General features: G+C 39.4%; 3 protein-coding genes across 5 annotated transcripts in view; 1 reads left to right on the top strand and 2 right to left on the bottom strand.

Annotated features, from left to right (window-relative positions):
• Positions 1-1,006, bottom strand: part of mideasb (mitotic deacetylase associated SANT domain protein b) — a 32,639-nt gene extending 31,633 nt beyond the window's left edge. The window contains exon 1 of the mRNA XM_017475701.3: positions 903-1,006. The gene's annotated coding sequence lies outside the window, so the exon portion shown is untranslated. The remainder of the gene's footprint in view (positions 1-902) is intronic.
• ptgr2 (prostaglandin reductase 2) lies at positions 223-9,482 on the top strand. Of its 3 annotated transcripts, none has more exon segments than NM_001200855.1 (9): positions 223-265; positions 2,925-3,043; positions 4,832-5,023; positions 5,120-5,290; positions 5,645-5,854; positions 8,534-8,655; positions 8,900-8,987; positions 9,085-9,124; positions 9,212-9,482. In NM_001200855.1, coding segments are annotated over 8 exon segments (891 nt in total). In that variant the 5' UTR covers positions 223-265; positions 2,925-3,040; the 3' UTR covers positions 9,277-9,482.
• A 610-nt stretch (positions 9,483-10,092) lies between these two features.
• Positions 10,093-26,686, bottom strand: tmem62 (transmembrane protein 62). Its single transcript, XM_017475703.3, has 14 exons — positions 26,254-26,686; positions 24,932-25,043; positions 24,694-24,831; positions 23,297-23,342; positions 21,710-21,851; positions 21,494-21,618; positions 21,194-21,316; positions 20,276-20,431; positions 19,922-20,081; positions 19,216-19,329; positions 17,363-17,447; positions 17,170-17,265; positions 15,912-16,030; positions 10,093-12,474 (listed from the first exon to the last, which is right to left on the bottom strand). Exons 1-14 carry the CDS (start codon positions 26,446-26,448, stop codon positions 12,160-12,162), a joined length of 1,926 nt encoding a protein of 641 aa, XP_017331192.1. The 5' UTR covers positions 26,449-26,686; the 3' UTR covers positions 10,093-12,159.
• Between the last annotated feature and the right edge of the window lie 728 nt (positions 26,687-27,414).

The raw sequence follows: 27,414 nt of genomic DNA, 5'->3' as shown, positions 1-27,414 counted from the left end.
ACTGAAAACAACAACCAAGAGGCTTTGATCACGGATTTCTAACACATGATTGCTATATGTGCAGGCTACAGAGAAGTTCAGAACAACAGCTACAGGCATGACCAAGCATGCTTGCCAAGAGAAAGGAGACACTGGGCCCCAAAAGCCATGTGTCAAGAGTGTGTGCAAGCGGTTTCTGCTGTAGCTTAAAATAAAGTGCAAAGCCAACAAACATTCATTGCAAGTGGTTATTGATACCGTGCTACACTTCTTGAGCCTGTTTTGTGTGGGTAAGCCATCTAAACTATTAAATATTCATGTGCTAGGGTCAATATGAGCAGTTATTTATTATTGTGTAACTTTATGCAAATGAAACCAAAAAAAAAGTGTAATCCTTCAGTCAAATATCAAACCCCTTTCTAAACACATGCCATTACTTACTAGTTGAAATGCTACATATTAGAAATCACTACAAGCAAAATAGTGGGCATGGAATAAAAATATATATGTATTATGATAGTTGTAGTTACTTATATAAGATAGTTACAGATAGCATGAGCACCCCCTTTAGTGCAACAACCCTAGGTTGAATTTCCTTAAAAATAAAATACAAACGGGTTATTTATTCTGAAAATTAAAAAAAGAAAAAGAAATCTTTTCTCTTAGATACTACCCTGTGCATTTAACAACCCCTTCATCATACTGTCGCAACTTGTGTAGCACAAGTTCTAGTCTGCAGGAAGCATCTACAGGAGCTTGGACATGCACTTCTGTCATTTCAACAAGGAACCACCCAAAGCATTCAAACTAAAGCTCACTCAGGATCATCTTCCGACATATCGCACCAAGCCGAACTCATCGCTATTTCGAGCGAGACTGCATTTAAAATGAACCCACAGGAAATAGCATGGTTATTACAGTACCTTAGTAATTCACGTAGCACTTCTTCTGTACTCTCTGCTTTCATGCGCGCGGGGGGGACTTTCAAGCGTCACTTCCTAGTTTGTAACATGAGCACATCGCTCATGTAGGATGTAGGATCTAGCCCTGAAAAAAAAACAGGTTCTGAATAGTATTTCGAGGTATTTTAAATGCATTAACTTTTTTTTAAGGTGTGCTTTTTCACTGTAGGTATTTCTGAGAAGTTTGTGTAGGCATTTGTTTCAGTAATAAGCGGATATATAAATTACACTGCTGGAGTGATTCATTGACCTGATAGTCAAAGTGTTTGATCCTTCACTGATCAGCTGTAAAGGCATTTCTAAACGACGTGTACTTTTCTCATAAGCTATATTTCTATTACAAGCCACCCTGCAGAACTGTATTAAAAAACTGCTCTTGAAACAGGCGATAAGGAATTGTTTACTAAACTGTAAAAATGAAGCTTTATAATCTCAGCCACATACAGATTGAGATGTCTGACCTAAATAACGTGCACCCCCAGCAGTGCCTGCCATAATTACTCAGCGACCAATAAGAGTCAGAGTAGGACGTCACGTGATTCCCAAGGCGTCAAAGAACATTCATTGGCTCTTAAGTGTTTGAGTGTTTAATAGCGACAGTTCTCCACGTGTGTGGGCTATGTGTTTGAGTTAAACTTCGTACAGTTTGCTTAAACAAACACACACCCATACCCGGCGAGTGCAGAAATACCGAAATATTCGATTGGGGGTTAATTTTACATTGGCACATTCGTGTTTAATCCCTAAACAGATATGTGCAAAATGAGAAAATTGTAGTGATGATAAGTTCGGACCATTTTACTGACTCGGATCTTTGAATCTCGTTCAGCAAAATGAAGGAAACTTTTTCGAGTCATCTCGTTTATTTCAGCGGAATATTTTTAAAATGTGTGTGTGTGTGTGTGTGTGTGTGTGTGTGTGTGTGTGTGTGTGTTTGTCCGTGTCCGGAAACGAGTCACTCTCTAAGACAACTCGTTGTTCCCGAGTCATGAACGAATCATTCATGAACTACACTTCACTTGTAAATTGACTGTTCTTTTGTGTTCACTGGAAATAAAATGTTAAAAACACACACACGTTAAATGCTCTATTAAACTAGTTCCCAACTCTGGTCCTGCTGTACCCGCTGTCCTGCACATTTTACAGCCCTTCCTTGTTCTAACACATCCATTTTAATTCAGGAAGGGCTGGCTTTGGAACCTGTTCTCTACTGCACACATTAATTATATTTACTTTCTTGCATTAAATAGAACTGATTATTAAACTAATAAAAACACATTTTTTGAAATGTGTTGTGTTATATGTATTGTAAGATCCTTTGTATAATAATTAGCCCCATATTCTTCTATTTTGTTTTGCATATGTGATTTTACCAAAAGATTTTATTTTTATTTTTATTTATTATGCACTTTTATTTTGAAACATCCGTTTTACCACGACCGGAAGTCAATCTCGGTATTTGAGCTCGTTTTACTGCTTCTACACCCTGAACAGTATGTTATTGCACTAAATAGCACGCCTACGTAGTGCGTATCCACATGTGTCATGTTGTTCAGTATGATATAGACTATGCTATGCTGGTTTGAATGCTGCTTTAAAAGTGAAACGCGTCAGATCGCAGTGGTTTCTGGGCGAATTTACTCCAGGCTGCGTCCCAAATCGCCTGCTTTCGTACTAAATAGTGTGCCAAATTAGCACTCCAACAAAGGCGGCGGTCCTTACATAATTAGTGTATAGAGTACGGTTTGGGACATAGTCGATATGCTGCTGTTTATTGATTTGATTATGTAACATAAACCATTCGCTTTGCTAAGTGATTATTATTATTATTATTATTGTTATTACTATTAAGATGTTAACAGTGCAAAGAGTTGTTTTAGCCTCTCGGCCAGGTAAGCGAATTCTCTATTTATATTTTGAGGTGCTTTAAGTATTTATACAAATATAATTATACCTTCAATATTTCATTTTGTTTGTGCAAAGGAAGAAACGGCCATCCGTCTCCTGATAACTTCCGGGTGGAGGAGACGAGTTTGTCCACTGAGCTGAAACAGGGAGAAGTCCTTGTCAGGACGTTGTATCTGTCTGTTGACCCCTACATGGTGCGGATGGACCTCTTTATTCAGTTTATTCATAATGACAATTAATCAAGTGTATGAATTATTTTGGTATAAATCAGGGGTATCCAAACTTGAAAAATATTTACATTTATTCATTTAGCAGGCGCTTTTATCCAAAGCGACTTACAAATGAGAAAATACAAGCAAAGTGATATATCAAGCAGAGAGCAATACAAGTAGTACTACAATGCAAGATCCATTAATTGAGATCTAGAGAAGCAAAGTCTGCAGAGTAAGTTGTTTTGTGTGTGTGTGTGTGGGGGGGGACGGATTCTGTGGTTGAGGTTGGAAGTTCATTCCACGACTGAGGAACTGAGGAACAGTTAGTTTGAATGTTCTTGAAAGGGAATTTGAGCCACGCTGAGTGGGCACTACTAAGCGTCGGTAGTTAATCGATTGCAGATTACGTGAGTGAACGTAAGCCTTCAGGAGAGAGTTGAGGTAGGAGGGTGCTGTTCCAGACAAGGTCTTTTAGGTGAGCATCATGGCACTGAATTTGATACGGGCGGCTACAGGAAGCCAGTGGAGGGAGATGAAGACGGGTGTGACATGGGTTCTCTTGGACTGGTAGAATATGAGGCGTGCTGCTGCATTCTGAATCATTTAAAGGGGTTTGATGGAGCTGGCCGAGAGGCCCGAGAGTAGTGAGTTGCAGCAGTCCAGTTTTGAGATCACAAGAGCCTGGACTAGTTGTGTAGCGTGTTTGGTGAGGTAGGGTCTGATTTTCTTGATGTTGTACAGGATGAACCTACAGGACCATGCAGTTGTTGAGATGTGGTCTGTAAATATATATATATATATATATGTGTGTGTGTGTGTGTATATATCTGTATATGTTCGGACATACTACGCTTTTGGCGTACTGCTTTTTTCCTACTGTATAGTAGGTAGTTGGGATATTAGGATGCAGCCATTTTCATGCTGGATCATGTTTGGGCCCCTTAGTTCCAGGGAAGGGAAATTGTAATTCTACAGCATACAAGGACCTTATAGACAATAGTGTGCTTCCACCTTTGTGACAACGGTTTGGGGAAGGCCTACATATGGATGTGATGCTCAGGTATCCACAAACTTTTGGCCATAATGCTTACAAAGTAGAGTCAAACCAATTATTTACATCTATCAAGAACACATACTAAAAGAGGCAGTGGTAATACGCACAAACTAAACCTACGGAATACCTCGCTTTTATTGTTGGTGGTTAAAACAAAGAGCAAAGAAGCACGGGATTGGGACAAACAGTTGTGCTTTGGGTATTTTGCTCATTGGTTTGCACAAGCTTTACACACTGGTAGTAAGGTTGCAGAACCCACTCTCTCAACACGTATAACCAGCAGCTTTGATGTGAGCTGGAAAGACATATCAAGTGCAGGATAGTCGCTAACATGTGATCAAAAAGTTTGTCACTCGACACTTTCTTGAAAGTAGATTGCTAAAGGGATCTAAAAAGTCAGCAAAATCTGTATAACAGAAATACTGTATATATGTATCAGATTTTATTTATGGATCACAATATTTAGTAAAAAAATAACAATAATAAAATGTCAGACTTGTATTTGTTTCTGTGAGTAACAATAGAGTTGATCAGTGATCTAAAAAGGATCGACAGTATCGCTAATATCTGAGTGTAATTTAAACATGGTTTATGATTATAATTAATGTGTGTCAGGGTAAATGAAAACATGCAAAAAATCTGCTCTAAGCAGGACCCCTTTACCGGGGTTTGTGTACTACAGTAACTGGAGCTGATTATTTTGTTCACATGTCCAGCGTTGTCGCATGAACGATGATACGGGTGCTGATTATCTGTTACCATGGAGGCTGGAGGAGTGTATCGATGGAGGTGGGGTCGGTGTGGTGGAGGCCAGCAGGAACGCACAACTGGCCATTGGTGACAGTGTCACCTCCTTCAACTGGCATTGGCAAACCCATGATGTGATTCATGGTGACTGTGTACAGAAGGTATTCCTGTCAGTATGTGCATTAAAAGACACGTGGATGTTTCATGTGAGATTGCATGACACCTTTGGATTATTATTATCTATTTTTTTCTGGTAGGTGGACCCCAGGATGGTTGATGGCCACTTGTCATATGTTCTGGGTGCAGTAGGTATGCCTGGACTCACTGCTCTGCTCGGTGTGAGAGAGAAAGGACATGTGACTTCTGGGGCTGGACAGACCATGGTGATCAGTGGAGCATCTGGTGCATGTGGGTCACTGGCTGGACAGGTAATTTTCAAGATCTTGCCTCATTTAATATATTAATCTGTTGACATTGGGGGTTCGATTCCCACCTCTACTCTGTGTGCCTGGAGTTTGCATGTTTCCTCCGGGTACTCCAGTTTCCTCCCACAGTCTAAAGACATGCATTGTAGGCTGATTGGCATTTCCAAATTGTCCATAGTGTGTGAATGGGTGCGTGATTGTGTGTGCGATTGTGCCCTGTGATAGGTTGTTAGGGTGTCCCCTGTCTCGTGCCCCGAGTCCCCTGGGTTAGACTCCATGCTTCCCACAACCCTGTGTAGGATAAGCAGTACAAAAATGGATGGATGGATTTATATGAATGTAGTTTTGTGCTGTAAGATTGGCAGATTGGACGGCTGTGAAAGAGTGGTCGGGATCTGTGGATCAGATGAGAAATGCCAGACCCTGGTGTCGCACCTCGGTTTCACAGCAGCCGTGAATTATAAGAAGGGGGACATCTCAAGAGCACTGAAGGACAGTTGCCCCAATGGAGTGGACATCTACTTTGACAATGTTGGAGGTCCTATTAGTGACACGGTCATATCACAGGTAAGCCTTTATATTCCTTATATTCCACAATCATGTACCTTGTTATAGGCTGTATTTCTAATAATCTGTGTTTATGTTAAGCACACGCTGCTGACACCACAGTTATTCATATCTCTACTATCTGATGCTATTGGAGCCATGTGTAACTGTGTAACTTCGGTATTAGATGAAAGATGATGCTTAGTCAGCAATATCGAAACACACCTTGCATGTTGAGTCCATGGGTAATTCATTTCGATTACAAGATGAAAACAAGATGTTTTAAATAATCAATGAGTTGGATTATTTTACAAATATGCTCAATATTTATTTCAAAATATTTCTCATCAGCACCAAAACCTCCAGAAAAAAGCATCAGACACCAAAACTATTGTAAAGTTGCTGTATTTTGTCCTTTATATATAAGGACAAAATATAGCAACTTTACAATTGGGTGTGTGTGTGTGTGTATACAGTATCTCACAAAAGTGAGTACACCCCTCACATTTTTGTAAATATTTGATTATATCTTTTCATGTGACAACACTGAAGAAATGACACTTTGCTACAATGTAAAGTAGTGAGTGTACAGCTTGTGTAACAGTGTAAATTTGCTGTCCCCTCAAAATAACTCACACAGCCATTAATGTCTAAACCGCTGGCAACAAAAGTGAGTACACACCTAAGTGAAAATGTCCAAATTGGGCCCAATTAGCCATTTTCCCTCCCCGGTGTCATGTGACTTGTTAGTGTTACAAGGTCTCAGGTGTGAATGGGGAGCAGGTGTGTTAAATTTGGTGTCATCGCTCTCACACTCCCTCATACTGGTCACTGGAAGTTCAACATGGCACCTCATGGCAAAGAACTCTCTGAGGATCTGAAAAAAAGAATTGTTGCTCTACATAAAGATGGCTTAGGCTAAAACAAGATTGCCAAGACTCTGACACTGAGCTGCAGCACGGTGGCCAAGACCATACAGCAGTTTAACAGGACAGGTTCCACTCAGAAACAGGCCTCGCCATGGTCGACCAAATAAGTTGAGTGCACGTGCTCAGCATCATATCCAGAGGTTGTGTTTGGGAAATTGACGTATGAGTGCTGCCAGCATTGCTGCAGAGGTTGAAGGGGTGGGGGGGTCAGCCTGTCAGTGCTCAGACCATACGCCGCACACTGCATCAAATTGGTCTGCATGGCTGTCGTCCCAGAAGGAAGCCTCTTCTAAAGATGATGCACAAGAAAGCCCGCAAACAGTTTGCTGAAGACAAGCAGACTAAGGACATGGATTACTGGAACCATGTCCTGTGGTCTGATGAGACCAAGATAAACTTATTTGGTTCAGATGGTGTCAAGCGTGTGTGGCGGCAACAAGGTGAGGAGTACAAAGACAAGTGTGTCTTGCCTACAGTCGAGCATGGTGGTGGGAGTGTCATGGTCTGGGGCTGCATGAGTGCTGCCGGCACTGGGGAGCTACAGGTCATTGAGGGAACCATGAATGCCAACATGTACTGTGACATACTGAAGCAGAGCATGATTCCCTCCCTTCAGAGACTGGGCTGCAGGGCAGTATTCCAGCATGATAACGACCCCAAACAAACCTCCAAGACTAACACTGCCTTGCTAAAGAAGCTGAGGGTGAGGGTGATGGACTGGCCAAGCATGTCTCCAGACCTAAACCCTATTGAGCATCAGTGGGGCATCGTCAAACGGAAGGTGGAGGAGCACAAGATCTCTAACATCCACCAGCTCCATGATGTCATCATGGAGGAGTGGAAGAGGACTCCAGTGGCAACCTGTGAAGCTCTGGTGAACTCCATGCCCAAGAGAGGTAAGGTAGTGCTGGAAAATAATGGTGGTCACACAAAATATTGACACTTTGGGCCCAATTTGGACATTTTCACATAGGAGTGTACTCACTTTTGTGAGATACTGTGTGTGTGTGTGTGTGTATGTATGTATGTATATATATATATATATATATATATATATATATATATATAAAATATATATATATATATATATATATATATATATATATATATATATATAATATATATATATATATATATATATATATATATATATATATATATATATATAATATATATAATAATTTTTATATATAATAGATTTTCTTTTTCAACTTTGTCATTGTGACCGACGGACCAGTCATCGCAGCCACTGGGAGATGTTTTTACCTGCCTTTCAAATTCTAATAAATTCAATTCAAACCAGTTCAGTAAAAAAAAAAGAGGCCGATATCCGAAACACTCGGATGCTAAATTTGCTTGCCGTGTTTAAGCGAGGCAAATCATGTTCAATCATTTATTTAAGACCATGTTCTGTGATTTTCAGCCCACTGAGTTGTCATTTAAACTACAGACATTTGACCATAGTAGCATCAATTGTGTTCTCATAGGGAACTCAGTAATTAAGAGGAGTGTCCACATACATTTGGCCATATAGTGTACCCTCACTGCACGTCTGTTGTTGTCTGAATTCAGATTATTCCTACGATTTATATGACGTGCTTAATCCACCATTAGTTACTAAAAATAAATACTACAACTTCTTGTTAGTTTAACCTACAGGATGTGTAGCTTATAATCTTATAATATATGTACTAAATGTATGTCCATTTTCTCACACCAGTACTAGTTTTTGTGATGAGGAGGTTGTACTTATCTCCAATGTGTATTGTAGATGAACAGCGGCAGTCATGTGATCCTGTGTGGGCAGATCTCTCAGTACAATAAAGACGTACCCTACCCATCTCCGCTGAGCGAGAAGACTCTAGAAGCTCTACGCTGCAAAAATATCACCAGGTACAAACACAGCTAACGGTTTCTCACTGAATTGCCACGAACTAGTATTAAAGCTTTTGATGTTTTCAAATATTGGCCCAAAGATGATCTTTCAATCTCACCTGAGCAAGCACAACATTTTTTTAAATATCAAAAGCTTAAATCAAATACTAGTATTAGTCCAAATGAGTTTTGCTGCCTTTTTTATGCTCGTGTTTTTTTGTTTTGTTTTTTTTTTATAATTGTTTGCTTGGTTTACATTTAGGGACAGATTTATGGTTCTGAACTACATGGATAAACATAAAGAAGGGCTGGAACTGCTGAGTCAGTGGGTGAAGACTGGCCAAATTAAAGTAAGAAGGCTGACTTTGTAAAGCAAAATTTACTGCTAGGAAATATTAACATGTGCATGTGCTGCAGCAACGATTCTAATTTTTTTTTTTGCTTCAGGTGTTAGAAACTGTAGCAAATGGAATAGAAAACATGGGTGGTAAGATCCAAATCAGATCTGATTATCATATAGCATTACTTTGGGAATATTACATTCTTATTCAACTGTGTGCAACTTTTATTGCAGTGGCCTTTTGCTCAATGATGACCGGAGGCAACTTTGGGAAGCAAGTTGTTAAAATATCAGATTGAGCTACACCTCACCAGCAGAGGGTGCTGTTTGTTTCCTACAAGCTGCCCTGTGTGTTTTATTTACTTTCAGTTGTAATTGCTACAATATTGTATACAGGAAATGTCAAATTATATTGCTGTATGCTATGTTAGGATAGCACAATCTGCACTGCTATAACTGTGATATGTGCCTAAACAACACTAAGTATATTGAGAATTTTCTCACCCGTTGCAGTGCCTTTTTTGTTTGTTTTCAATTAGAGAGAGAGAGGGGAAAAAAAAGCATAGCGGTGGATGCTGTCTTGAATGTGGTTCGCATGAAGCTTATGTCTACTTAAAGGGAAACTGAGCCGTTTTGCCTAGAAAATATGTCACAAATTGTTTGTTTGTTTTTTTTTTTTTTAAACCTGCTGGCTATTAATCATCCTGAGAAACATTGCTGTTTTTCCTGGCTCATAGTAAAAGGCTGTTTATTCCCGAAATGTAGCTGTTACTTTAACGGATCAACTGTGGACACCTTTTGAAAGTGTGCCTTCGATGAAAAACCACGCATGCAGCCTTAATGCCATAAGCATATTAAATCAAGTATATGAAGTAAAAGTGGAACGTATTTAAAAAGAAAAAAAAAACGTGTGTTTTCTTTTTTTGTTTGTTTATTTTGTCAGAAAGGCAAGTTTTCTTAAAATTTTAAATGATCTTTAGGTCATCACTTATACTCTGATTGAGCAGGGAGCACCAGGACTCACTCACGTAACAGTGTGTAATTAAGTTTGCACTGATTGAGCAGCAAGGAACATACATACGTACTACATACAAGGAAATAGGCATAAACAACAACACGGTACAAAAAATTTAATAAAATAAAACAATAAAATCATTATGCATAAAATAAAAGTATATTATTAAAAAAAAAAGTTCAAGTAATATCTCACTTCACCACAATTGCAAATGAACAAAGATTGAGTTACATATTGATCTGAATGAACCCAAAAACCAAAAAAGAAACCATTTGAAACCCTTCACATTGTTGAGAGATCTTCTAGAACAGCCAAGTGTTGAAGTCTTTACATTCTCAAGAGACCTGAATTGACCTACGTGTAATCAAACACAAATCACCAAAAAAAATAAATAAATGTAATAAAATCTACCACAGCATTTACAGGAAATACACTGAAACGTGTGTGGATTACACAGTAAAACATCTCCAACATGAACACTAATATTCTCTCTGCCTTTCCTCCTATCTGTACAACATGATTGTTATGCATCAATTGTCTTGCTTGGATTGTTTCCCTAGTCTGCAATCTGTGTTTATCACATCCAGCTGGAGTACAGCATGAGAAGCTTAAGAAAAAAAATCTATTGTCATTCCCTGCAACTTGATCCCATAAAGCTATCCTACATACATACAGTTTATCCTCACACGTATTTACTAAAACAGTGGTTTCCATAGAGTGAGATCAGAGGTCACTTGCCAATGTAATACGATAAATAAAGCATATAGTCTTGTACTATGTCTAGGATACAGCTCAGGCACTCATATACTGTACAGTCTCCACAGAAGCCAGTCCTCTGCTAATCTAATATAAAAGAAATCTCATGAGGTTACTCTTCTATACTCTTCCTTAACTTGTTTGTGCCTCGCAATGAAAAATCAGCATGTTCTGATGAGCCTGTGCAACTGGTGATGAAATTTGATCGAAGCAGAAACGAGAAGCGCGTGTCACACTCACAACGTTGGACATTAGGTTTCTGTATTCATAGATACAACATAGGGGTGTAACTTAATCCACTATACACATCTGGTTAGTGCTCAGACCCTTCCTATGTGTTTTCGGATTGAAAGTGGGCGTGGTTTAAATCACAAGTCACCCCCCCTTCATTTTTTTTTTTTTTTTTAAATCTAGGGAAAATCGTCCGTCACTGTTTATACTCCCGTTCACACGGTTATTATTTTTGTTTGTTCCTGCCCGCAACATTTTCTAATGAATTTAGTTGGTCTATTTTGCAAAATATGTCTGAAAAAACTAGAAGCCTAATTTAATTTAATCCACAAACGGTTGCTAAGAATGAATGCATGATCACCAGCATGAAAGTGAAAACCTCTCACTGGTATGACTTTTTCTTGGAATGCCAGTCCTGATGCACACCTCTAGTCTCAACTTGATGTCATGTGGACCTTTCCGGCAAACTTGCTTTACATATTAATAATAATAATAATAATAATAATAATAATAATAATAATAATAATAATTCTCCAATTCATGTTTAGAACATAATCTGTTCATTCTGAATAATCTATTTGTGTTTGGTACATAATCTCTAGGTACCATAATCATAATACAAATACTCTATTTGTATTTGGAAGGCATGTGAATAAACAGAAAAGATTTAACAACTTCAATGCTGACATCCATATGTCCAAGTAGCAAAACCGCAACAGTCAGGAATTTATTTATTTATTTTAAAACCAAACTATTGCTCTCTTAATGAAACTAATTATGTTGCGAGTGGTTGTCAATAACCACGAGGTCAGAGGGTCTCAGTGCTCATCCACAAATCTGGATTTTATCTAAATGAGAACATTTTTTGAGTCTGGCAGTCGAGCATGGCTAAGGCAATTTACAACTTTCAGTGATGAATTGGTGGAATACTTGTGTAACCTACTGAAAAAAAAAAAAAAGCAGAGTCCCACAAAAAGATCAGTGCTAAAGTAAATGGCCCAACATGCCCTTGCGTAAGTAGTACACCTTCTCCTATTACGATATAAACAAATTAGTAGTGATTGTATAGAAAGATAGAGAGGTTAGAATTTGGCACATAAATGTGTAGAACACTCGAATGATTCAAACTGTATCTGGGGGGAAAAAAAAAAAAAAAAAAAAAAACTGGTCAGTTTTGCTGTCATAGCTGTGAGTTGCTCTTGTAAGTGAGATTTGGAGCTGGTCCCCTCCAGACCTTGTAGATGAGCAGCAGAGCCATCAGCAGAGCCCAGGTACGCACCGGAGACAGGAAGAAAGCCAGCAGGCCGTAGGTCTCCAGCAGGAAGTAGCAGGAGTATGCCTGCCAGATGAAGAGTAGCAGCATGACCACGTGTACAGCCAGAGACCTCCAGCGGGATCCCGGTCTGCGGAAGTGAGAGCGGAAGGAGCAGCCGCTGCAGCGCTGGTGCAGACTCCAGCAGAGGTAGCATGTCAGAGGCATGTTGAAGAAGATCAACTGTGCATAAAGAGAAACAAAAATAAAAATATGAGAGATTGTGTTTTCAGCTGTAGAATGGGTCTCTTAATCCATGGGGTCTGAATCAGGTCCCTGGAGTACACAGTAATAGGGTGCGTCTCAGTCACCTGCCTAGCTCCCTAGCTTGTGACTCAATACATCATGTACAATACATCACTACACATTTGGACACTGATGACTCGATTCCTGGCGACATGACTACGTACTCTCGTTTTAAAATGTCACCACTGGCATTTATCAACAACAGGAACAGGAAAGACAGATATCCTTCACATTATATGTCTCAAATTTGTTAGCTTATTTATTGTAGGCTTGCTAGTGGAGTTAAAAAAATAAATAAATCATTAAACACTTAAAAAGTCGTTAGACGCAAACAAACCGTATACAGAACGTCAAATAAAGTAAAAAATCATAATTATCTGAGAGCTACAACAACGGTAACAAGCCACTTACATTTGTAGACGTGTTCGTCTGCAATTTTTTTTCGTGCTGTGAGACTTCAGAAACATGACGTTGATTCTAGTAAGGGAACATCGTGAGCATCGATACGGCCTGGTTTTGTGGTGCATTGTGGGATATTTTTTTTTAGGGAGCGAAGGATTTTGCGATCGAAAAACTCTTAAAATGGCAGACTTCCTGTTCAGTGTCCTGACTACTGAACTAAGGAGCTGGTTGAGATGCACCCTTAGTGTTTTTCCTGTTCTAACGCACCCACTTCAATTCATAAGTGGCTGTTAATGGCTGATTAGTTGAATCAGGTGTGTTGAAGCAGGGGAAGCACTAAAATGTGCAGGACAATGGGTACTCTGAGACCAGGTTTGGGAACCTGTGCGTGATCAGTTTAACAGATTTAAACAGAAACTACTGACTTTTAAAATGTAGCACCCTAAAGATCAAATCCAGCCTAACCTCAAATAAGATGGTAGGAAGACACTACACACTTTATATTGCAACAAAAGAACAAGGCTAGCTATAGGAACCTGAGGGGAAAGTCTGCTATAACAACATTGAGCAGTACTGTATAGTCAGTGAATAGAAGCATGGAAGTTAGCTAAAGCTAGCGGGTTCAAAAATCAAAAACACACAACACAGCATGTAGCTTTGCCACCTCACACCTCCAGGGTCCTAGGTTTGATTTTGAGCTCTGACTGTGTGGAGTTTCTGGGTGTGTCTTGTGTCTCGTTTCCTCCGGGTTCCTCCTACCTCCCAACATGCATGTAGGTGGACTGGTAATTCTAGGTGTGAATGAGTGTGTGTCCATGGTGCCTTGCAATGGGCTGGTATCCCAGCTAATGTTTCTGGGATCCACCACGACCCTGACCAGGATTAAAGTGAATAAAAATGCAGCTCTTGCCTTCCACTAAACCACGCCCCAAATAGACTTGCACACACACACAAACACCGCCTAGGCCAGAAGACTCGAGGAGTGCTGCACGAAGCTTGTTTTGCTGGCTACCCAGGTAAGTTTGCGTTTAGTTTTTCGGTCTCAACGAGGTGAATTGGTTTTTAGCAATTTTCATCATGGTAACTTTCGCTACCTGCTCCGGAGCGGGTTTTATTCTGGGTAAAAAAAAAATTGCAAACTCAAACTGGACCAATCAGCTGTGAGTGAACCCTTTAGTGTTTGTAGCGATGGCTTCACTGTTTGTGGAGAATCCTGTGGAGGCCGGAGTGCAAATAAAATGTAGGGCACTTCGAAGGAAAAGAATTTTTAGGCACAGACACGACGTCCTGGCTTTTCCTGATGACCATCTGTACGAAAGATCTCAATTTTCAGCAGACGGTATAGTTTAGAATGCCGGCTTCTTGAACCGCACATTAAAAATCTGACACAGCAGAGCAACGTTCTTTACTGTACTGCAAAATGCATGTATTGCTTTGCGGTTCTTTGCAGATTTGCATGTGGTGGCATCATTCCCATACTCATATTTTCACAAATTGATATTTATTTGAATAATATTTCATTCAAACAATTGACATTTATATTAAATGAAATTACAACGGGATTATACATTTCCAGGCTTATGCATTTACACAATCAGCGGTGTTTGCCAGCCACAGCGTTGTTACTTTTTGCGGTTAGTTTAGGTTAAAATTCCTAATTTTTCCGCATAATAATTTCTTGCTCTTTTCTGAAAGGTATGCACACCTGCTTTTTTCCATGTTGAACGCTATTGGCTGTTTGCTGTTAACATCTGGCATTTAATGCGCACGCCAAGTAAACATGTACGTTTACATGGACAGCAATATTCAGATATTAACCCGATTAAGACAATACTCTGATTAGTAAACTACCATGTAAACAGCGATTTTTGATTACCTTAATCCAGCTAAAGTCATACTCGAAGTAAACACAAATCGAATTAAGACGTGGAGTATTCCTGTTTTAGTCGCATTATAGACACCTTTCGCCGCATTTTGCCGCAGAACACGTACAAAAAAAAAAAATTCTCTTTATATTAGGCGTCATCAAATTCCATTAAAACGACTCTCTCCTACCAGTCCTTACTTCGTACTCTCATCCAGTACGTCAGAGTTTGTTGCGGTGGCATGAATAAAATGTTGCCGAATGAAAGTACAGAGGAGGCCTGTTGCTGGAGAGTTTGTATCCACCATTGTCTATTTGCATGTATAGCATGACAAATAATTAACTGCACTTGAAGCTTTCATAAAATTTAAAATGAAACACCCAAAACTGTACACGGTACCATAACGAAGACGAACTGTATGTTGATGCATGAAATTCTGTAGGGTACGTCGGACGGCATGGCGTAGGGACGTAATGACGTGTGCCGTCAATTGATCCATGTTCTATAACATGTAAAACAGGAACATGAAAGGAATATTCTAAAAGCGACTCATGTAAACACCTTAATCAGAATATTGTCTTATTCAGAATAAGGTCAATAATTAGATTACTGCTGTCCATGTAAACGTAGTCAGTTGATTCAGGGTTAAAACCTGGGCCAACAACCAGCGTTGATAACCAGGGACATGAAACCTTTTAACCTTAATTAACCCGGGTTGAATTTGTTTGGTTTTGTCAACTCTGAGGTTGTTCAACTTGCTTCATGCAACAGGCCTCTGAGTGCTAATGCAAGAGGGGGAGCTTTCTGAATTCACTGGCAACATGACTGACCGACTCTTGAATGTTGTTGGTCCATATAATTGGTTTAATTATTTTTTTTCCCCTAATTTACAAATCCTGGGGCCACACAGAGACCAGAGAGGTTTTTTCTTTCTTCTCCAAGCAGATATTTTATTAACACCTGCGGGAAATGTGAGAACTTTACCAAATATTACAAAAATGTTTTGTGTGTATGTCATGTCATGTCATGTCATATTATATTATATTAGTAAATCACTGCTCCCCAACCCTCTTACTTGGGTGTCTGTTCACAAGTCAAAACTCTTACCTGCATCACACCCACAACGTAGGTCAGACTGCCCTCAAGAAAATGCCCATCCACAAACACACCGAAAGCAAAGCAAGCTCCATTGTGTCCATCAATCACCTCCCCAATGAACCACGGACCTGTGAAAGACCAGGTTAAATCCAGAAACTAACATCAGACAAAATAAGTATATGACATCCTGTAGATGTGTTGTGCCTCTAGAAAAAAGTCCTGGTTAATGTGTTCTTACTATATAGCATCTTTCTGAACCACGTCATTTAGAGATAACCTCAGTGATGTGAACATGTGCAGTACTTTTTCTGTGGTAAATCTACAATAATTTATCTGGTAAATAGATATGCGGTAGTGCTTCCAAGCTTGCGTTTCTTAAAAACTCGGAATTAAATCCAGAATTCTTGAATCTGATTGGTCAGAAGATGTTGGTTTATTTTCATAACGACTGCAGCTCTGACAATAGTGCTGGCCAATTCAAAGCACGGGTTTATATTAAAAATGCTTGTTCTAGTACTTTATCGTTGCTATAGTAACAGCTAACTCACACGGACTCGTATGGTGGATGCTCCACATGAAGACATTTTAACAGATTAAAAACCACACGCTGTTATTTAAAGAAAAACTGCTAAGGATTTTAAATCATGAGGCTTCTGTAAGGAGATGCTTATTTAACATTTATGGAATAAGTCCTGGGTGTCTCGGGGGTTGTGTAACCGTTTTGTAACACTCGGTATGTTTTCAGACATGGACGAGTCTTCAGGTCAGAGAATGTTGTACTTTCGGATTGCTCTGTAACATGACAAGCTGTGATTTTTCTCTTATTAAACGTCAACAGAGAGAAAACAAGAGGGGCCGGTTAGGGACGGACAGTTTAGAGCTGCTATAACGGAAGTGAAAACTGGAACCAACTTGCTTCATTAATTGAGGGGCAGGTGGGGACCGAACTTAAGAAAAGGAAGATTTTTGGGAGCATCACAATTTTTCAGAGATGAGCTAACCTGTAACTCTGCCCGCTAGAATCTAACACCCTCCCTTCACACACACTGCTGGTGTGCGTGTCTGCATGTGTGCCTCTGTGGCTCAGATCAAGCCTCATTTCTGAATTTCTGCTGTAGAGACAGAATCTGTTGACATGGTTTATTAGCTCCGAGGTATGCAAGAAACTCCTCTAACAATATTTCACGCCCCGCTTTTTGATTAATACATAAACAACTCTGACAAACAAATGAGTATAAATGTAATATGAAAAATGGGATGATCTTACCTAATGCTGTACACAGATTAAACAGCAGCAAGGTGTAGTAGAAAGCATTGATCTTGCTGACAAGGTGTAGGGGCATAAATGCTTGAGCGTGCCACCCTGAAAAGACACAGTGTATGTGGCATAGTATACACTGTAGATTTTACTATAGATTGGTTAAATTTTTTTGTGTGTCATATTTACCACTGAGCCGCACCTCGGGCAGCGGGCAAGTGCAAGAATCTGAAAGCAACAAGGACGCCCACATTCAGCAACACGACAGCTACAAAAGCGATCCGTGCCTAAAAAAAAACACGCACGCACACACACACACACACACACACACACACACACACACACACACACACACAGTCTCTTACATAAACCAGCGTTGTGTGCCTTTGTACTGGATCTAGAATTCACTACACCTTTGATATTATTCATGGATGCTCCTCTTTATCAGGTCCTCACTCTGAATTTAAACAGTTATATAGCTCCTGTATGTTGGGTCATAGTCTTGATTTCTCACAGATGATGGACATGACCAGTGTCCAGATTCCTTGGGACTGGGGTGTCTTCAACAAGCACTTATGTAAGAAGCATGACTCAGAGGCTATGGATGATCAGCATCCTATTCAGCAACTTCTCCAATGCTGCAAGAGTGCAGTCTGGAGTGTAGCTGGCAACTGATTGGACTGCAGGGCCTGCTAGGAAATGGAAAGCTTGCTCTTCTCTATCAGAAGAAAGAATATCCTTGGAAAGGAGATAAATGCCCTTACTGCATTGGAACACAGAGTAGAAGAACTGCCAGCGGGCACTGACCAATTCCAAGAGCCATTAGTGACGATGCAACAGCGTGATTAAGTGCGGAGCTCTGTGAAGGTGCCCGGATGTACTTTCGGTGGTACTTTCGGAGTCCTCACTAACTATACAAGCGCATGGAGCACAGAACCAAATATATAAAAAGCTGACGTACATGCAAACGCATCATGCTTTGCAAACCAGTGCAAGTCTAACATCATGGTGCATTTGGCCCTCAGGGAGATAATGCCCACAACAGGAGATTCAATGAGCATAGAGATCTTACAGGCAGTATTCCTATGAGAGCACTATGAGAGTTATAGCAATGGGGCATGGGAAATCATCAATAAACTGATACAAATGAGAAGGCAAATATGAACATTTGGGACATAAGCAAAAACCAACTGGAGCTACAGATTAATAGTAAGAAGAAGAATTTATATAACAACTTGTATCTTGCTTTTATTATTATTATTATTATTATTATTATTATTATTATTATTATTATTATTAACAACAACAACAACAACAACAATAATAATAATAATAATAAACAAAAACAACATTATTATTATCATTGTTGTTATTATTATTAATCCATTTTCTGTACCACTTATCCTACACGGGGAGTCTGGAGCCTGTACCAGGGGACTCCGGGCATGAGGAGATGGACACGCTGGATGGGGTGCCAACCCAAGGCAGGGCACAATCACACATACATTCACATGCTACAGACAATTTGTGAATTCCAATCAGCCGACAACGCACGTCTTTGGACTGGGGCAGGAATCAAACCCCCAACCCTGGAGGTGTGAGGCAAGCGTACTAACCATTAAGCCACCGTGCCCCCCCTCCCTATTATTATTATTATTATTATTATTATTATTATTATTATTATTATTATTATTATTATTACTACTACTACTACTATTATGAAATATCCAGATCATAAACCAGATTTCCATAATGGAGCCAGATGCTCTTCTGAGGCGACCCATAACGGGAGCAGACAAAAGAAGGTGGTTCCCTGGTGGTCTAGTGGCTAAGGATCCCACATTCTTCCCGCTGCAGCCCAGGTTTTATTCCCAGGCAGGGAATCAACCCAGCCACTGGGGGCTGCAAAAGCCAGTGCGCTCTTGGTCACAGTACTAGCCCCTTTAAAAAAATGTAAAAACTGTGCCAAATCAAATATATATATGGATCAACGATCCTCTGTGGCGACCTCTAATGGGAGCAGCCGAAAGAACAACTATTTTTTATTATTATTACCAGGATGTAGTGATCAGTGAGGAGGATGAAAGACTGGAAGAAGCCAAAGCTGGGTGTAAGGTCCTCCTGCATGGTAAAAAGTTGCTCTCGTACCTTGGTCCGACCTGCCAAATTCTTACACACAAGCACACAAAGAGAAAGAAAATATTTCATAATGCACAGAGACAAAAGAAATGTGACTGGGGTGCTGCCAATGTGTATTTAAATCCCCCACAATCCACTAGTATTTTGGACAACCCTTTGAAAAAAAGCACACGCACACACACAGAGCCAGATGCTCCACACACCGCTAATACAGCACAAAATAATGCAGAATATTGTACAGCAATTTATCTAGTAGTCCTCCTGCTGTTTGTTTCTGCAGTCTTGTGTTAATACTATAAGATGCGTTTATAAATTATCTACATGGCCAATCTTTACGTAGATTGACCATTAAACAGAGTATTACATGGTGTATTTTATCAAGGTGTCTTGACATCCTTAAGGTTTTACATTATTAGATTTTATTTATTTATTTATTTATTTATTTATTTGTTTATTTAAATGGTATTTTTAATTCACTGTTCACTCTAGCAACAAGACCTCTGAACTGCATAACTTTAATACAGTAATATGACAAATTGACACAGAAGGATCTAAATAAACTCTTGATCGAATATAGTTAACCCAAAGCTGCACAACCTTAAACTGAGCAGCCTTCACTTACCTCTGCTTTGACTGTGATGGTATGTAATCCAGTGGAATAGACTTTTGGATCCCAACCCAGCACATACAGAGGTCCCCCTACACACTCTGCTTTCCCCAGGACCTCTCCATCCACACTCACATACACTGCTGTAACTGGAGCTGATGAAAACACCAGGATCCTGCAGAGCAAAGATGACAGTCAGCACTAATGACTGTCAAACCATCAAACTATCAAGGAACTGTAACAGGTAAGCTAGACTGCAGGCACTGTAAAGTAAAGTATAGTGTGTAAAATAACAGTGTATATAGTGAGGGCTGATGATGGGCAGCAATGATGCTTTAGGACTTGAGAAGACACACACAGAGGGGACACCTGATGTGTGTGGAGCTGTAGATGCGACCCAGAGGCTCTACTCCTGGATGCAGGTACTGAGCATCTTTGGGGTTGGTGATGACCACCGCTGGCCAGTCCTCAAACGTCAGGTCCGAGAAACTCAAGAGGTCATGGTCAAAGGCCAGGATCCTGTATCTGATGACAGGAACATGACAAAAGTCTAACTTTATATAAACTGACTGTCTGCAAACATACCAGTGAATCATCATTTTCTTGTAGTGCTGAGGTTAATGTGATTCATGTTCTATAACAGCATATAGTTTCAGTGGTAATTTAAAATGAGGTTTATATTAACGTGCTTGTTCTTATCTAGTTATCACTTTTGTAGCAACGGCTCATTCACAGAGACGCTCCACATAATGCAAAGTCAAATTATGTCTCGTTATTTAACAAAGAAAGACGCATAATTGTGTATATTTCAAATCTTTCTGTTAGTAGATGTTTATTGAACATTTATAGAAGGAGTGTCAGCGCGTCGTTATAGTTAAGAAGTTTTCTGCCACAGGAAAGTATTCAGAATAAAGGACTTTTCGCTTTCCAGTTTCTCTGTACTATTACGAGCTGCTTTTCTTTTCTCTCCCACCACTTTTTAAAAAATTATTAACTCCAAGAGGTTGGCGAGAAAATCAACAGCTGCTTTAAGGCAAGTGATAAACGGAATTAACTTGCCTTGTGGACATTCCACAACATCAAAGGTTAAAAGGCTTGTAGAGACATGCTGTTATAGGAGAATAATCCACTTCGCTTCATGTTGGGCTACATCACACCACCCTACCCCTTTTGTATTTTATTCCTTACTTATTCTATATTAGGAAAAAAATAAGACAAATCTAAAATGGACAGTGTGTGTGTGTGTGTGTGTGTGTGTTCATGTTCACTCAACCCTGCTGGTCTTACCTGCGGTTGTCCATCCAGTCTCCCAGCTCTAGCTCCAGTGTTCCAGTTGAGTGTCTGCTGTGGAGGACAGGCATCAGACCCCCCAGCGTGTGCAGGTGCCCACACAGGTATGCCACCGCCTTGCTGCACACATGCAATATCACAAGCACTAACTGATTAACATCATTGGATTCAGCTTCGCATAAACCAATGACAGCAGACATGATGTTAACCGTTTACACATTATACTTCCTTCAGTAGAAGTACATTTAATAAAAAACAAGATCACTCATACACAAACTTATCAGTCCCCTCCCTAACCTCATCAGCGCTCTGACCCCTGGCGAAGGGGAGATGACCGTGGAGGTGGTGTAGTGTCCAAACCAGATGGTCTGATTGCTGCTCTGACTCTCCTGCCTGAAGGTGGCCAGCATGTCAGTTTGACTCTGCGAACCAGAAGATCATCCAAAAATCAGACGGACAAATGTAACTGTGAAGCTGGCGCGCACATGTATTGCAAATCATCCACAAACCTACCTGATTAAGTATGCCAAAGAAGTTATAGGGACGCTTAGGCCCAGGAGTGAGGGTGGCATCAGCACAGATAAATGAATAGTTCCCAAAGGGAGTGCTGTGTACATAGTGGAAGGAGCCAAGCTTCTGGTTGGCAGAATACTTCCTGAGCACCAAAAGCACAAGTCATAGAATTATTTACTAGCTGATGAACTGCTTAGCAAATTAGGTGCATCGATGTAATCTTATACCACAGCAAGCATTGTTGAATTCTTGAATCTGATTGGCCAGAGAGTGTTAATTTTGTGTAACAGCATGGCTAGGACAATAGCCTGGGCTGTAATTCAAATCACTAAGCTTTTTCTAATATGTGGTGGTTTCTATCATAACGGCTAATACTCAAGGACTTGAGTAGGACAGATACTTCAACAACTCTAAACTTATTTTATTTTTTTTAAAATTATGATTAACTGTAATTGTTTAAATAACAATAAATACCAAAGAAAAATGCATCATTATTATTATGGTATTATTATAATCTGTGAGCAGATGTTTAGCTTTTCTGGAAGGAGGCTCCAGTGTCAGTGCTTTGTAACAGTAATAGGCAAGTTTCTACTTGGGAAAGTCTTTAGGACAGAGAGAAAAAGGAAAGGGGGGACCCCAAAAAAACAAAACAAAGAGGAAGTGTTGAGGAGGGGACTGTTTATAGCTTCTACAACATAATTAATGATAGGAACTAACCTGTTTTGCAGATGGTCCACAACATTAAATAAATGGATAAAAAGCATTTATTTTAATAAATAAAAATGGTAAAAGTTGCTGTGATATAAGAGGAACATGCTGTTAGAGGAAAACAACCAACTAGGTGCTGCTAACAGGAACTCCGTGTAAATTATTTGGCTGAAAGTTTGTGGGCACCTGATCACCACACCCATATGTGCTTTTTGAAGATCCCGTTCCAGATTTAGTCCCTTGTTGACCGTTATAATAACCTCCACTCTTCTGGGAAGGCTTTCCACTAAAGTTTCGAGCATGGATGTGTGGATTTGCCCATTCCATCACAAGCGCATCAGTGAGGTCAGGCTCTGATGTTGGATGACGAGACTTGGGGCATAATCGGTGTTCCAATTCATCCCAAAGGTGTTCAGTGGGGTTGAGGTCAGGGATGTGTGCTGGTCACTCGGGTTCTTCCTGGATTTGTGTTACAGGGGCATTGACATGCTGGAACATGTTTGGGAGGCAGTTGTGTGCTTCAAACGTTGTGGCAACAGTTTCAGGAAGACCCACATATGGGTGTAAAAGTCAGGTGTCCACCAACTTATCGTCATATCATGTATCACACCACCTGGTTGTTCATTATTTTCCCTCTAACACACCCTGCTGTGTTTTATTCCTTACTCAATCAACTATTGGTGTGTCTGTATTTATGACGTTCACCTGGCCTTTAACTGGAATTCAGCCATTTAGAATTCCAACTAAATAAGCCTCTAAATATGACACATAACTGTAAATAAACAAAGTGAACCTTTCTAATGACGTTATAAATGTAAACCAAGCCAATGAATTTCCCAGCTACACAATAGCTTTGATTATAAGAATTTTTGCACAGACCTGTAATAATTGTTTACGCTATCCAGAGATATAATATTGAAGGCATCTGAGGAGAAAAGAAGACACAGGTTTAGAGTATATTTTCATGAAGCAGAGGAAGAAGATGGAAGACCACTGGACTAATGAGAGCTCTTGTCGGGAAGCTTGTAATGCAATACCAATTACAAGGTCTGAGGGGAGATGGTAGATATGGATACCAAAAAAAAAAAAAAAGTAAATTTTTAAAAAAAACCCACAGGCAAGCCGTAGTATTAGAGCAGTAGGTCCCTAAATGCGCAGTCTTTATCAACTGTTAACATGGTCAAGAGAACAAAGCAAATTATTAATTTAATACCAAATATATTTGGATTAGTAATTCTGCTTCAGAGAGACTGAACATCTTGTAAATGTATTCCCTTGCCATAATCATAAAATAAGAATAACTCAGGTTTTTAAAGCATTTAATAATTAGTGATGGTAAAATGTGATCGTTTCCCTTGGGTCCTAAATTGTTTTGATGCTGGTGGTGGAGATTGAAAGTTACTAGACCTAAATGATCAGCAAAAGATTAAGATGCAACACTAGTCTTCCATTATTAGAATTTTTTTCATGATGTACGTAATCACTGTCTAGCCCACACAACAATCACTACTCACCAGAGTTTTGATTTTGATCATGTTTATAAATATAGTATAACCACACTAACAAAATAATCATATTCTTCAATTCATGCTCATAACTTGTGCTAAAAATCATAACTTGTGCGGTATATTATATACATATAACCAATTCAATACAGAGTAACAATTTTTATTCAAGTCATATACAATATTTATGAACAAATCATACTCTTATTAACCTGGGGATGTAAGCAGGAGTGATTAAATATGATATTTAAAGCTTGCCCTAATTGCAGTACAACGTAGGTTCTATGTTTTTATCTCCCATACGAACAAACAGTCCCTTCCAAAAGTACTGGAACAATAAGGCCAAATTCTATGGTTTTTGCTATACGTTTGGGTTAGAATAGATGAATATGACATGAAAGATATAAATATCAGGAAACTCTGATCAGGAAAATCAGAAAATTCTGATCTTTCATCTCATATTCATCTTTTGACCTCAAACCCAAATTGTATAGCGAAAACAGTAGAATTGGCCTTGCTGTTCCAGTACTTTCAGAGGGGACTGTATGTCTAAAAAAAATAAAATAAAATAAAAAAAAGAAAAGAAAAAAAAAGTACAAGTTCATTCCTGTAGCATTTCAACTCGCTCCCTAATTAATAATCACTTCATTAGGACACAGTGAGATTGGTGTAAATGTAAAATAATAATAATAATAATAATAATAATAATAATAATAATAATAATAATAATAATAATAATAATAATTTAAAGGTAGAAAAATAAATACTCACCATGGTTTCCACGAATGTCTATCCATTTTGTGCGCTCTAGCACTCGAGATTTCTTTAGGACGTTGTGATAGGCCTGCCACTCCACTTCATGCTGAAGAGAGCCAACTTTATTCTCTGTCTTTGCATCTGTTAAGTCCCCTGGTAAATAATGAGTAAAAGCCACATTAGTGCACCAGACCTTAACTAATGTAACAAATCAGGACAAGAATCCATGTCTGACGGTGTGAAATTGTCTCACCTGTGGCGAGTACAAGAGCTGGTTTAATGACCTCAATAGTGTCTGTGCAGAACCTTTCGAAGTCTGGGACACGTCTTGGATCACGGAAGCGACTTATATGAATGTCTGATACCTGTACACAGCAGCGAACAGAGATTTACCATACAGTACTTTACACATAAAATAAAATTAAGACAGTTAAGAACAACAAGGATATCTCAGAGGCTTTGGTATAGGCATCTAATTGGAAATCAGACCCAGTCACCATCATGTTCCACTGTTTCAGAACTTGACACAGAACATCATGTAGATCTTCTCTCCAAAACCTAAGGAAGATCTAAACTGACAGAAATATTTTAATAGCAGTATTTCAGTAGACTTCTATATTCACTAAGGTCATAACTTACAAACTTCAGTATAATAAAGAAGCAACTAATTGATCTAAAGTAGGATGCTGTTTTTGATTATTATCAAGTTTGATCCTGTGCTCAGGTTTATATTCTCCTAGTGTCCTCATGGGTTTCTTCCTGGTTCTCCAGTTTCCTCCCATCTCCTGAAGACAGGGTTACTATCCAAAAGGTCTGCCACTGTTGGGCCCTTGAGCAAGGCCATTAACCATATCTGCTCCAGGGGTGCCGTATCATGGCTGCCCCACGCTCTGACCTGCTTCCTAACAAGCTGGGATACGTAATGTATATGTGCCTAGTAATGTAAATAGATCATTCTTCTTCTAAATTGCTCCTAGGTGTATGCATGTGAGTGAATGAGTGTGATTTCTGCCTCACACCATGTGTTTCTCCAGATCCATCAGGAGCCAAACCAGGACCAAGTGATAACTGAAGATGAATGAATGAACTAAGGTTATAACCTACTAGGTTAATTAAAGGGGATAAAGAAGTATCCATCATCTGATGTAGCTGCTTGGGACTCTAATCTCCATTCAAATGCTACACACCCAAAAAAGAAATACTAAAGGTAATAAAATTTAAAAAATTACAATAGATTAGAGTTAAAAGCAGGCATAAGTAACAATTTTTCTGTAAGTGAGGAAATAAATTTTATTTATATAGCATATTTAAACACAGCAAAGCTGACCAGAGTAAGAAAAAGTTCAATAGAAGACATATTAAAACCGAATAGAGACAGACGATAAACAATAGTAAAAAATTAGATTAAAACGCCTGGGAGAAGATATACGCTTTCAGGCTGTTTTTTAAAATGATAATAGAAGTTGCAAGGCGGATATCCAGTGGCAACTGATTCCATAAACGATTATATATATCTACATAACACCTGAACTGTATAGAAGACTTCAGGTAGCAATAGACCTCGTACCGACTCACCTGCACAAACCAGAAGATGTTGTCCAGTTGTGCGCCTGGAAAAGGTGCCTCGGATTTCTTCTTAACGTCTTCGCCGTGGGACTGCGCTAAACTCCGTTTAGAGTACCAGGTGGTGTCGTAACTGTCCAACACCCAGGAAGTAAAACACGCCAGCACCAAGCCGGTAACAACCAGGACAACAAATAGCCGGAGCATCCTGACAGGAGCGGTGTTCCTGTACAGCGTCAAACCCTGTCCTGAAAATCACCGGGAATACTGGCCATTTCCCCTCTCTCTCTCTCAGCTTAGTGCTTAATAGCGGCAACCCCAAAATCCCGAGCTGTTCAGTGGCGGTGAGACGAAGGGGGACAGTATGCAATAGGACAAACAGCCGCGCTGTCATCACCGCTGACAGCTCACACTTCCGCCTTGCTGGATTTTTTAAACCGAGGCCACAGATCAGCGCGCACTGGCGAGACGCATCACTCCGCATCAGAGCGGAAATCCTCCGCAGAGGACAAAGTAGTCACGACTTTCTTTTTTTTCTTTTTTTTTTCTTTTCTTAACAGAATAGATAAATAAATAAATAAATAAATAAATAAATAAAGGGGAGATGCAGTTAATATTAATTAATACGCAAATAAAATTAACAGGCCTATGCAAATGAGATAATATAGACCTTTTGCCTTTTAAAAATAATGATATTATTTTTGATTTACTAATTTGAATGTTTTTTTTGTATATTTACTCAATATTTTCGGAATCACAATCATATTATCAGCTAAATCTACAAGTATACAGGGCAGATCAGCACAAGAATATGTCATGTATGACTGTAAGTCAACGTAGATAAGTCATACAAATACAAACTCGTTTTTTTATTTAAATACGTTACCAAAAAAAGAGAGAGAAAACAATTAACAAAACAATGGTTGATATGAATGGTTCATATGAATTCGCTATAGATCAGCTTTGTCCACATAGGATATAATGCCATAATTAAACGAATTAATAGTTTATTTAATGATCTGTCTGCGCATGCGCGGTAGTTCAGTCTCTGCCTGTCACTGCTCCATGCCCAAATATGGGGTGCAAACAGATAAGGTAGAGTTGGTGCCACTCATAATGATTTTACAGTCTGCATACTTCTGTATTAATAATTCATCAGAATATCACACACAA

This window comes from Ictalurus punctatus, chromosome 9 (genome assembly GCF_001660625.3).
Source record: "Ictalurus punctatus breed USDA103 chromosome 9, Coco_2.0, whole genome shotgun sequence".
Taxonomy (NCBI): domain Eukaryota; kingdom Metazoa; phylum Chordata; class Actinopteri; order Siluriformes; family Ictaluridae; genus Ictalurus; species Ictalurus punctatus.
This window is presented reverse-complemented; position numbering and strand designations above follow the sequence as displayed.